Source organism: Alosa pseudoharengus, unplaced genomic scaffold, assembly GCF_046254945.1.
Source record: "Alosa pseudoharengus isolate Yale_2024_CS ecotype anadromous, Long Island Sound unplaced genomic scaffold, YU_APseudo_1.1 YU_APseudo_1.1_scf_10, whole genome shotgun sequence".
NCBI lineage: Eukaryota > Metazoa > Chordata > Actinopteri > Clupeiformes > Clupeidae > Alosa > Alosa pseudoharengus.
The window spans coordinates 32,358,301-32,370,800 of NW_027468565.1; the positions used below are offsets into that span (position 1 = coordinate 32,358,301).

The window sequence follows — 12,500 nt, forward strand, 5'->3', positions numbered from 1 at the left end:
CATCAGGATTTCCCAGAGAACCTTGACCTGCATGAAAAGAGGGTGTGTTTCTTTTTTAATGAGTGGAGTGTGTAACAGTGCTATGCTATTTTTGGGGGGCTGTGGAGTGGAGGCAAGTCTACTGTGTAAAGCCAAAGCGATCAATATGGTCTGGTCCACTGTACACCCCCTGCCAGGGCCTTGAGCCCAAGCAAGCCCTGCGGCCAGATTGGAGTGGTTTGCAATGAAATATGGCAGACAGTTCTGAGGCTTTTAGGATCCCTGACCAGCAGGCCTTTATTCCGTGCGGATAGAGAAAGCATAGCAGTAAAGCATGTTTAGAGGTGCTACGTGTAGAATTTGACTTGACACACTGTAACATTAGTTATGATATTCTTACATTGACTTCCATATGTTCTTGACCACACATTTTTGAGGTACAAAGGGGTATTGCAAGAGAGTGCAGTCTGAAGCAAACTTGTTTACATTCTAACTGTGGTACAGAATATAGACATGTTTGGCATTACATGAAAATTTGTATTTTCATTTAGAGAAAGAGAGAGAGAGAGAGAAGGAAAGGTAGTAGGGGATTGAGAGATAGAGAAAGAAAGGTAGTTAGGGATGGAGAGAGAGAAATGGATGAACATAAAGACAGAAAGAGAGAGTGTGAGACAGAGAAAAAGGAACATTCTGTTGCTATTTTTAGGTCAATTTTATTTAAACTAAATTTCTTAAACGTTGCCCCTTTAAAGGGGAACTATGCAGTTTATTTAGCTTAATTGACCTTAACAGCTTCAAAGTCATTGGAATGGTTATATTACTTTTTCCGGGTTGAATGGTGGCCGTCTCGCTTTCCCCTAGTGTCTGTGAGTGGGAAACCCAGCCTTGCAACTTTGGTCCGGCGAGCTGCTGGCCTCAGAGTCAGAAAGTCTCACGGTCTCACGATGTAACAAATTGCTCTACGGCACTACACACATACACGCCAGGCAACAGCTAGAACAAGTTAGCGATGCAGTTTGTCCAGTAAAAAGAGCAGGGAAAGAGGAAACGGCAGACTGAGTGAGCGAGAAGTGTCGTAAAATATATACTCCGAAGCTCTAGGGGGAGCTCTATAGAGAAAACTGTGAGAAAACAGCAAAAAAATTGCCAAAACTGCATAGGGTCCCTTAAAGACTAGGAATCAACTGTATCTGTTTTAATTTGAGTAAGTGAACAGCTCTGTGTTCTGTTACCTCAGCATTGGTATCTAATTAAATCAGCTCATATGTGTGCATGGGACACACTCGTGCACGTCCTTTCGGCTCTGCCGTCGTCACACACCTTGAAGAAGCCCCTACCACACACAAACACACACAAACTAAAAATACTAAAAATACACACGCACACACGCACGCACGCACGCACACACGCACACACGCACGCACGCACGCACGCATGCACACACACACACACACACACATACACACACACACACACAAATGCACAGAAACACACACAGTGCAGCTGCATCTGCTGCTTGGTGCTGTGCGCCTGTGTCCTGTGCCGTGCCAAAAAGGGCCATATTCAAGTGCTGTGCTAATGAGCCACTGTGGTGCATCAGGACTGGGTGTGTGTATGTGTGTGGTGGGGTCATTGGATGTGTGTGTGGAGGGGGGGGGGACACACCTGACACCAATGGCGGATTGGCTCCTCTCCTTTCCTCTCCTCTCCTCCTCTCTTCCTATCCTGTCCTCCTCTTCTCCAATGAGTCATCCCTGCCTTTCATCTGCAGAGCTGTGCCTGCTTTGCCATGTCACCATGCCACGGAGCAACCGTGGGAGGGAGAGGGATGTGGTTAGAGAGAGGGAGAGAGAGAGAGAGAGAGAGAGAGAGAAAGAGAGAGAAAGAGAGGGAACGGAAGGAAGAGGTTGTTGGGGAATGGAAAGAGAAAAAAGAAAAACAGAAAGACAGAGCTTATTAATGAGTGTGGGGGATGGAGAGGGATAAAAAGATGAAGAGGTGTGTGTGTGTGTGTGTGTGTGTGTGTGTTAGGTAAATAGAGACATGAAGGCAAACAGACTTTGGCAGTGAGATTGTAAGAACAAGAGAAGAAGAAAAGGAAAGGAATGGAGAGAGAGAGAGAGAGAGAGAGAGAGAGAGAGAGAGAGAGAGAGAGAGAGAGAGAGAGAGAGAGAGAAGAGAGAGAGAGAGAGAGAGAGAGAGAGAGAGAGAGAGAGAGAGAGAGAGAGAGAGAAAGTAGCACCATAGTACATAATGGCTGGCGTCTCTTCAGTTCCTCTCTCAGATGTGCATGGGCTGCATAGTTTCTCCCAGTTTCATCATGTCTGCGGAGAGATTGCTCCAGTCTCTCGTTCGCCCTCACCCTTCTCCACTCTAACACACACACACACACCTTCCCACCCACTGGAGTGCTGTGACCACTCTTTAGAAGTCTGAGGAGCACTTGCTTTTTGGCCAGCACTTGCGTCTTGGCTTTGGAGAAAGTTTCAGGTGTGTACAGTATGTGTGTGCTTCTCAAAGTTTCTCCAAGTGGACTTGATGAAGCTGAAATCCCTTTCAGTAATTACCGTAATTAATAAGTACAAAGCCCAGCTAATATGAATCTTCATTCAACATTTTACTATACATGTGATTATTTTTTCTCGACTATTAACAATGGAGTTGATTGTGAGGGAAGGCCAGGTTATATACTTTAATTTCACCATTGTGTCCAGTACCGAGCATTTCTTAGTCCTGTCTCTCTCCCTCCTTCCCTCTCTCCCTCCATCTCTCTCTCCCTCCATCCCTCTTTCTCTCTTGGTGTTTGTCTTTGTTGAGCAGATGGCGCTTTGCACCACTGTAAGCCTCCACGACTGCTCAGACGATGTGTGTATGTGCTCTGCAACGGTTTCCCGCTAACTCTCGTTTATGGCAGCCGAGGCGAGGTGAACATCTGCAGGCGCCGGCCGGAGACCACGCCGTCTAATTTATTTGAACGCTTTCCATGTCCGGCAATCCCTACAAACCGCACGTGGCGTTTTAGTGCCCCATATTATGGCGCCATCTGCACGGCGAAATTGCTCAATAATTAAGCATAATGTATTATACTGCGCCTATTACAAATGACAGCGTCAACAACAAAAACCTGTTTAGTTTTTCGAGCAGAGGTCTTTCCACACAAGGCAGGGCTCTCCACCGTGAGAGAGCCAGACCCTCACACACACCCCTCTCTCCTCTGTGAACAGTGGACTAATGGTTGCTGCTCTCATTTCCTCATTTGTGTAGCCAGGCATGATATGTCTATCCAGACAGTACTAACAGAAAAAAGATTTTGAGCTGACCTTTGGAGTTAATGATCAAGACCCAATAATGATAACTGAGCTAATCTAGAAGACAAATTATCTCCCTGTCAAATAACCAATTTGGATTAGTGTCAGTCTTACACACCTGCTCGACCTTGGACTCATAAGGAGTTGGCGTGGAGTTTTTTTTTTCTTACTTTCTTTCTCTCTTTCATATTTCTGCGCACACACCCCCCCCCCCCCCCCCACCCCCAGGGCTATTTTCCACTGTGGGGAAATGAGCTACATATTCGACTTCATTAGTGTGATATACCTCCTTACATTACTGTTAATTACCAGACAGGGGGAAGCCTGGTGACCTGCGAGGGAAAGACAAACAGAGTGCGGGGGGGGGAGTGAGGATGGGTGAGGAGGTGGCCCGCCGCGTTAATGAGCTCGTGGGGGTTGATTAGCTCCCCTGCTGACCTCACAGACGTGCACACAATAACCCCGACCCCACCCCCACCCCCCCTCTGACCATACCTGTGCCCCCACGCTCGCTATCGATGCCCCATCTCACTTGCGGAGTTGGTGGGAGGCGTAGCGTCTCGTGGCATGGCGTGGTACGGCGCTGAGTAATAAAGCGGCAAATGGAGCCTTATGGATCTCCGATGGGTGTGCGTGCATGACTGCTTGAGTTAATTAATTCTGGGGAGTCGAGGGCGACCCGGGGAGACCTGCCCGTCTGACTTGTGGAGAAGTAGGTCAAGCCAGAGAGCCAGGGGTGTGGAGAGAAGGAGTATGAGAGAGGGAGAGGAGAGGAACAGAGAGGAGGAATATAGGAATAGAGAGAAGGAGGATGAGAGAGGGAGAGGAGAGGAACAGAGAGGAGGAATATAGGAATAGAGAGAAGGAGGATGAGAGAGGGAGAGGAGAGGAACAGAGAGGAGGAATATAGGAATAGAGAGAAGGAGGATGAGAGAGGGAGAGGAGAGGAACAGAGAGGAGGAATATAGGAATAGAGAGAAGGAAGAGAAGGGAGGAAGAGGAGGGGAACAGAGAGGAGGACGAGGACAAGATTGGAGAGCCACATGCTGACAGACAGACAGGAGAAGATGCTCTGATCTCCGCCAGCAGAGAGGTGAAAAATGCCACTGACCACGCACAGACCTTTTGGCTTGGCAGTGTTGTCTAACATGACCACAGCCAGAGTAAAGAAAACAGCTGCCTGTGTACTGTGTAGCCTTCAACCTGCTGATCCTGTGTGTGAGTGTGTGTGTGTGTGTGTGTGTGTGTGTGTGTGTGTGTGTGTGTGTGTGTGTGTGTGTGTGTGAGAGAGAGAGTGTGTGTGTGTACATGTACATCTTTACATTTTATTAGATAGATAGATAGATACTTTATTGATCCCCAAGGGGAAATTCAAGTTATGGTTTTATTATGGTTCTTTAATACCCGTTGGTTGAACGTTGACATGTTTCAACACAAAATATGACATTGTCCATATTTACAGGGACAACATTATTCTGATAGTAACCTGATTAAGACAAGACTCGGGATATGACAGCATTTTATAAGCACGGTACTTTAAAACCACTTACCTGATGTTCCTGTGTAATGGTTATGGTTTAATTAACAGTTGGTTGAAGGTTGACATGTTTTAACTCAAAATATAACACTGTCCTCTGCCTCAGCCCGCATGTCATGAATGAGGACTGACTGCTCTTCCAGAGAGCCATATGGCACTGTCATATCAGCTGCTGGACATGGGCAAGACTGATGGATGGCTGATGTGCTGTCTTTCATGAAAAACATCCAATGACTTTGCTCCCTTTCTTGACAGACAGACGAACACACACACACACACACACACACACACACACACACACACACACACACACACACACACACAGTAAGGGGCAGCCCGGGCCATGTCCTTGAGTGAAGTGCTGTTGGCGTGACAGAGCCCTGGCAGGCGTGCCACTCGCTGGCACCGACCCATTTCTGTTGGAGCCCTGAGATGGCGCCGTGCCTCCCTCGCCATCGCTCCGTCTCTGAGCCCATGGCAAGATGGCGGCGCCCCGGGGGCACCCAACCAATGGCACTGACCCCAGCACACTTTGGCACTGGCCTGATCACGAGGTCCTGCCAACACAACAACATCTGCAAAGCCCATTTGGACGGTCGTGGAAGGGGAGATGGGGTTAAAAAAAAAAAAAAAGCAACCAATGCAAACAGCCAGGCTTGGCTAGCCATGGAGCCCCTTTTGTTTGTCTGGCATATCTAGGTTAGACTGAAGTGGAGTCCTGTGGATCTTTCAGCTATGGGAATGCTGCTACAATATGCTCTCCTTTGTATGGGGCAATGACTGCTGCCCAGTTTACGTAATTGAGAACATTAACAGCAAATATGATCCGTTGTGGCATTTCCCCATTCCTGGGCGTAATCAGAGGAGGTGTGATCGGGCGGTAATGGGCCGCGTGTGTGTTGAACACCGCTGCACCCGGCGACCGTGACAAACTTCTATTTGTGTTTATGAAATGGAAATGGATTCATTTGGAGGCTCGTCGCAGGATATCCCTCTCTGGAGGCAGCGGAGGAAAAGAGGTGCCTGTCAAGAGGCGAGAGGTGTGAAGAGAGAGAGAGAGAAAGAGAGAGAGAGAGAGAGAGAGAGAGAGAGAGAGAGAGAGAGAGACGAGAGGTCATCTCATCTCGTCTCACTCAACGAAGAGAGAGACAGAGAGAGATAGGGAGGGAGAAAGGGAAAAAGAGAGCGAGAGAGAGAGAGAGAGAGAGAGAGAGAGAGAGAGAGAGAGAGAGAGAGAGAGAGAGAGACGAGAGGTCATCTCATCTCGTCTCACTCAACGAAGAGAGAGACAGAGAGAGATAGGGAGGGAGAAAGGGAATAGGGAAGAGAGAGAGAGAGAGAGAGACAGAGAGAGATAGGGAGGGAGAAAGGGAATAGGGAAGAGAGAGACAGAGAGAGATAGGGAGGGAGAAAGGGAAAAAGAGAGAGAGAGAGGGGGAGTGAGAGAAAAACAGGACGTATGGAAGAGAGAGAGAGGAAATAAGGAAGAGTGAGGGAGGGAGAGAGTGAGAGAGAGAATGGGAGTGAGAGAGAGAGGGAGTAGGGAATAGAGGGATAGAGGGAGTGAGGGCAAAAGAGAGAGAGGGAGTAGGGAAGAGAGACAGGAAGAGAGAGAGAGAGGGAGTGAGGGAGAGAGATGTAGAGGGAGAGTGAGACTTTGACACGAAAGTTATTTTTTAATGCCAGTAAAAAAAGCTAAGTACAAAAACAAGAAAAAGAAGACATGCTAAAAATCAAAAGCAAAAAAAAAAAAAACCCCACCCACCCCCGGTGTACTCCGAAGTTTAGCTGTAACAAACCCTTTGCATTGACCTTGTACATACTGTACATAACTCAATCCCCCACATTTTAGCCAAAGACTCTACGTCTGATAATATTATAATAACTGAATTCAATTCCTAAACTCATAGATAAAGACCCTTTCGAGAGAGTGCGAGAGTGGAAGAAAGAGAGAGAGAGTGATGTAGAGTGAAGGAGAGATAGATAGAGAGACAGAAGTGAAAAGGTACAAATCTGCAGAGACAGAGATCATGAATCACACAAATCACACAACCTCAAACACAAGACAAAACATGAAGCTATCCTTCAACTTTTTAAATGTTTTCACTTCATTAGATATTATGTAATGAACTGACTGTTGCTCATATGACCAATAAACATAAGCATTCATCATAGTATGCTAACCTCAGTCACTATGATATCATATGTCACGGTTAGTGTCTTTTTTTGAGACTACCTATGATATTGCATACTGTAGGCACGTTAACACAATCTCTCAATGAACTGTGTTAATGAAATAGATATTATAGTATAGCACAATACTAGTAAAGTGTGTAATTTCCTACTTCCTCTAGCTAGCCTGTGATGCTGGCTGAGGTGTAACACTGGCCTGTATTCCTCCTACTCCTCTGTGCCTGTGGCTGGCAGCCGTCCCCTGCTGAGTAGTGTGAGTGGACGCTGTCTACTGCCCCCGGTTTTGCCCTTGTGTCCTTCCGCTCTGCATTATTAAAGCGGCCCTGTCCAGAGAGTCTACTCTCTTCAGCCTCCACCCCTCCCCTCCTCGGAGCCATAACTTAATGGCAGCTCCGCCACAGCACCGCGCTCCTCTACCTAAGGCCGCCGCCGGGTCGGCACGAGCAGTAATTAATCACCAGGGTTTGGCCACTAGGAGATGTCTTTATAGCCCACCCCACCCCACCTTACCTCCACCCCACACCACCAACACCACCCTCCCTTCTTGGCCATCTCTTTATGTTATTATGATTCACTTGATCAATCAGGGTGATTTATCGGCCGGTCCACACGCTGCCACCACTCCCAGGCCAACAATGCGGCAGGACTGTCCTCCACTCGACACCTGGAGGAACAGAGTGTGTGCATGTGTGTGGAGTGTGTGTGGGGGTGGGGGGGGAGGAGGGCTGTGTTTTATTCTGTGTGTGTGTGTGTGTGTATGTTGATGATGATGACGAGGGACCCTCCAGGTTTCAGTGCAGCTGCAGGATTAGCCACAGCCTGCTCGCTGCTACGCTATCATCATATTCCCACCGCTTCTGTTCCGCTACAGCTAATTACTGTGCCTGACTGTGAAAGACACACACACACACACACAAATACGCACACACGCACACACACACACACACACACACACACACACACAAACACACACACACACGCACACACACACACACACACACACACACACACACACACACACACACACACACACACACACACACACGCACACACACACACACACACACACACACACACACACACACATGCACACTGCCTAATGAAGCCCCATTAGAGCCCCTGAGATCTGTGCTTGCATTCCCCTCACTTTCCACCAACTTAGACTTCATCTCCATCAGGCCGAAAGCTGCTGGCCCCTGGGCTGCCAGGAATGGACTCCGTAGCAGCACAAGGACATGTAGAGGACCCTTCAGACGGCCAGGCTGGCTATGTGCAGCAGGAGTGAGCCTCTGTGAATGACCCTAGTGGACGTGGAAGGAAGGAGAGAGGAAGAGGAGAAGAAAAGAATAGAGGAGGAGGAGGAGAATAAAAAAGAAGAATAAAAAAGAGTAGCTAGAGTACCTGTGCTCACGTCTGCGTTCCCATTGGCCCTTGTCACCTGTTCCCACGCGGCCAGGTGAAGAGCTCAGGCGGAGGAAGATTGGTTGGGAGGTTGGGGTGGGGGGGGGGGCAAAGGGGGGGGGGGGGCGGCGGAACGCTAAGGCGGCACTCGTCACCTGGAGCCGCACTGATGCCCTCCGACAAGCGCGTCCCACTAAGAGCATTCACCGGGACAGTGACGAGAACCGGAACCGACCGTCAGACGTAGCGCTCCTCGTGCCCCGCTGGTTTAGCTAAAAACCCTCCCCACCCCACCCCGCTCCGCTCCACTCCCCTCCGCTCCACTCCCCTCCGCTCCGGAAACAAGGCTGATTTCATAAGCGTTTTTTTTTTCCTTTTTCCTTTTTCTTTTTCGGGTTACTGTTTTATTCATTTCAGCTTGACCGGTTTTGTCAAACTTTCTGTCCCCGTGCATGAGAGGCTACTGAGGCTCAACCGAATGCGACTCTCACGGTCGCTCAGGTGGCTCCTGCAGGTAGCATTTGGGGGTGGGAGGGGGGTGGGGGGGGGGAGCTGTGTATCATTCCTCAGAAGGGTAACCATGCGAGGGCCGCACGGAGCACGAGTTCCACGCGTTCAGCTGTTTATGGCTCATGGATTCACCCCTGCAGCACCCACTGCCAAAGAGGACACATTGATCACTTGTGACAGGATGCACTTTGCATGTGTAGAAGTATTAGGCCTGCAGACAAAAGACCTGAAACTCTGCTGGTCATGCGAGGGCTTTAAATATTGAAAGACCCCCTACACCTACACCACAACACTGGGGTATTTTTTTTTTATGAAAATGTGCTCCCCACATGTGTAGTATTGAAGTAATAGACCTGCTGAACCTTCACTATTTTTGATATTGACCTGAAACTCTTCTGGTCAACGGAGGATGACTGAAGATGACACACACATACACACACACACACACACACACACACACACACACACACACACACACACACACACACACACACACACATGCATAGGGGTTTTAATTCTTTAACTTTAAACTTATTGGAGTTTGAATTGCCATGGCGATTGCTCTCATAATCTCTTAATTATGGCCAGTCTTGATTGACAATCTCAAGTCCAAAAAGCAATTTAAAGCTCTTGTTCTGGCAGAGGCCAGGTCTTCCATTTTCCACGATCATAGCCATGAAATACTCACCAGTTTGCTTTTTGTCTTGTGTCTGCTTTTCAGGTGGAGCGGGAGATCGCCATTCTGAAGCTAATAGAACACCCACACGTTTTAAAGTTGCATGATGTCTACGAAAACAAGAAATATTTGTAAGTACCACCGATAACCATAACCAAGAGGCTTGGTTATTTGGCATTGACAACATTTAGAAATTACCATATAAATTGACACAGGCACAGGCTATGAAATATTCGTATCATGTCTCAGTGCATTTGTTTATAACTGTGTGTGTGTGTGTGTGTGCTTGTTTATGCATGTGTTGATGTCACAGGTCTGTCTGTATGTCTCTCTCCCTGTGTGTGTGTGTGTGTGTGTGTGTGTGTGTGTTTGTTTATGTACATGTGTTGATGTCCCAAGTCTGCCTGTATGTCTCTCTATGTATGTGTGTGTGTCTGTCTGTGTGTGTGTGTGTGTGTGTGTGTGTGTACAGTGTGTGTGTTTGTTTATGTATGCGTTGATGTCACAAGTCTGCCTATATGTCTCTGTGTGTATGTGTGTGTATATGTATATGTGTGTGTGTGTGAGTGTGTGTGTGTGTGTGTGTGTGTGTGTTTGTGCTACTGTGCTTCTTTGCTAATTTATCCCAGTGAGCAGACAAGTGTTGTGAGAGGCTGATGAGAGGGACACGATGGCTTTGATAGTGTTAATGCAGCATGACTAGTACTGCGCTGTAGCCTTTTAGGCGCGCTACATTACCATGCAGCTAATGGATCGCTCTTCTTCTCTTACATAAACAAAGCAATGTCCTTTTGCATTAACAAACAGTTGTTAAAGTCACAGGCTTCAATAATAGTATTAAACGGGTGGTGATGGTGGTACATATTTATGTGTATAATTTGGATGATGTTAAAGTGGCATGGCCATGTTATTTGTTGTTCAGGAATGTGTGATTTATTTGACACATAAAATGCGTAGCTGTGTACTCGCGAATAGTGCACGATGTGATTTATTATACACACTTGTGGATTATGGATGTTGGGCCTTAAATCATCCCTCTGCCGAGTTTAGCCGAACACATGCAGATATCACAGTGGGTTTGCAGAAGTTTGTCTGTGAAAACATCACGCTCGCAAATCACTTTGGACTCCCCCACTAATTTGTATTGCACTGACAGGTAATTGCCCGGGCTAAGCTCCCTTTATCTGCAAATGAATCATGCCATCGCGCACAGCAGACGCGCCAGGCTGGGAGAGGTGCTGTGCGGGCCTGTCATCTGTCTTCAGATGCTGTCCAGCACTGATCCAAAAGTGTTTTCCTATGCAAATGATCCCGGGGCTGGAAAGGATGCTCAAAAGTAGCCTGGCGTTGCTGGGTAGCTGGGACAGTCTAAAAATGCAGTCCAAGAAAACTGCTGTCCAAGAAAAAAACTAAACAAAAAGAAACAATGTTCTTTGGAAAACGTGTATAGAAACTTGCATTGTCTTTTGGAAATGACTAAACATTGTGACTAGTTTATAGTTTAGTTTGGAGATCAGTGTTTGGTTTACTACTAATGGTGTCTTTTAGCATTTTACGAATACCTGGAAGGTATACTTTTCACATTTGTATGCAAAGCTCCCAAACCATCTTTTCATAGTTTCCCTTAGAGAAGAAGACACCTTCCTATGTCTGCCCTAAGTGACTAAATCCATATTCATGGTATTGATTGTAGCATGTGGAGGTGGGGCAAACCACCACAGCGTAGCTTTGTAGAATCCCATCCTCTAGCTAAACACCTACCCAGTGGTGAAAGTGAAGCTAACCGTGATGCCTGCAGGTTCTTTGTTTTTTACGAGCGGAGCAGGTTTTATGGCTGGGAGTCAAGCCCCGGGGCCAATTGCAGGTTGTGGGCAGATTGCTGGTTGTTGGATGCTGAGATAAGGGGGGGGTCGGGGGGTGGGCCAGGCCAGGGCAGTGTGGGGCGCGAGCTGATGATGGAGGATGGAGGGCCATTGGAGTGGAGTGGCCCCCGGATTCAATTTGCCCGTGCAGGAGAGAGATGCTCGAACATGCCAGGGAGAAATACGGCCAGCCGGCAGACCGGTCATCAGGCTGCAGGCCCACCATGGAGAGAGAGAGAGAGAGAGAAAGAGAGAGAGAGAAGAGGGGGGGCAGAGAGAGAGGATTGGGAGAGAGAAGATGGAAGATAAGAGGGAGAGAGAGGCATAACACACCTTTATTAGAACAGTTTGGGGTATTTAAATATTACAAAATAAAACCATCGACAAGTGTTGAATAAAATTCATACAAAGCACAATTCAGCACAAACTTTCATGTTTTAAAAACAACTTGCCCAAGAGAGAGAGAGAGAAGAGAGAGAGAGAAGAGAGAACATGCAGAGATTCTGTTCATGTGCGTGTTCAACCACGCTCAACCTGTTCAACCACATGGAGATTTTGTTCATGTGTTAGACATTCTGTTCATTCACACATATAACGTCAGTAAATATAATGTCAGCATGTCAGCATCATATCTGAATCACCCGAAGGGTCGGACCTCCGTTTGACAAAGCGCTGCATGTACTGCGGAGGGCGTGTCTGGAAGCAGCCTCTGTCTCTCTGTTGCTCCTCCCTCCACACCTCTCTCCTTGTAGCCAGGCTGAGAGACTGGTGAGTGGACTGGTGACGGAGCGGTGATCGTAAACAACCAGGAGAGATGCTGCACCATTCTAGTGTGTGTGTGTGTGTGTGTGAGTGTGTGCGTGTGTGCATGTGTGTGTTTGTTTGTACTTGTGTGTATCTTTGTGATTTGGTTTGTGTATGTACTGTATGTGTGTGTGTGTGTGCGTGTGCGTGTTTATGTTTGTGTTTGTTTATTTCTGTCATTGTGTGTGTGGTGTGTGTGTGTGTGTGTGTTTGTTTGTACTTGTGTGTAT

At 47.5% G+C, this 12,500-nt stretch overlaps 1 protein-coding gene across 1 annotated transcript in view; it reads left to right on the forward strand.

The window, feature by feature from the left end:
• Nucleotides 1-12,500, forward strand: part of brsk2a (BR serine/threonine kinase 2a) — a 204,560-nt gene that overhangs the window by 133,391 nt on the left and 58,669 nt on the right. Inside the window, exon 3 of the mRNA XM_076302105.1 lies at nt 9,650-9,735. Coding sequence (XP_076158220.1) covers nt 9,650-9,735 — 86 coding nt within the window. The remainder of the gene's footprint in view (nt 1-9,649; nt 9,736-12,500) is intronic.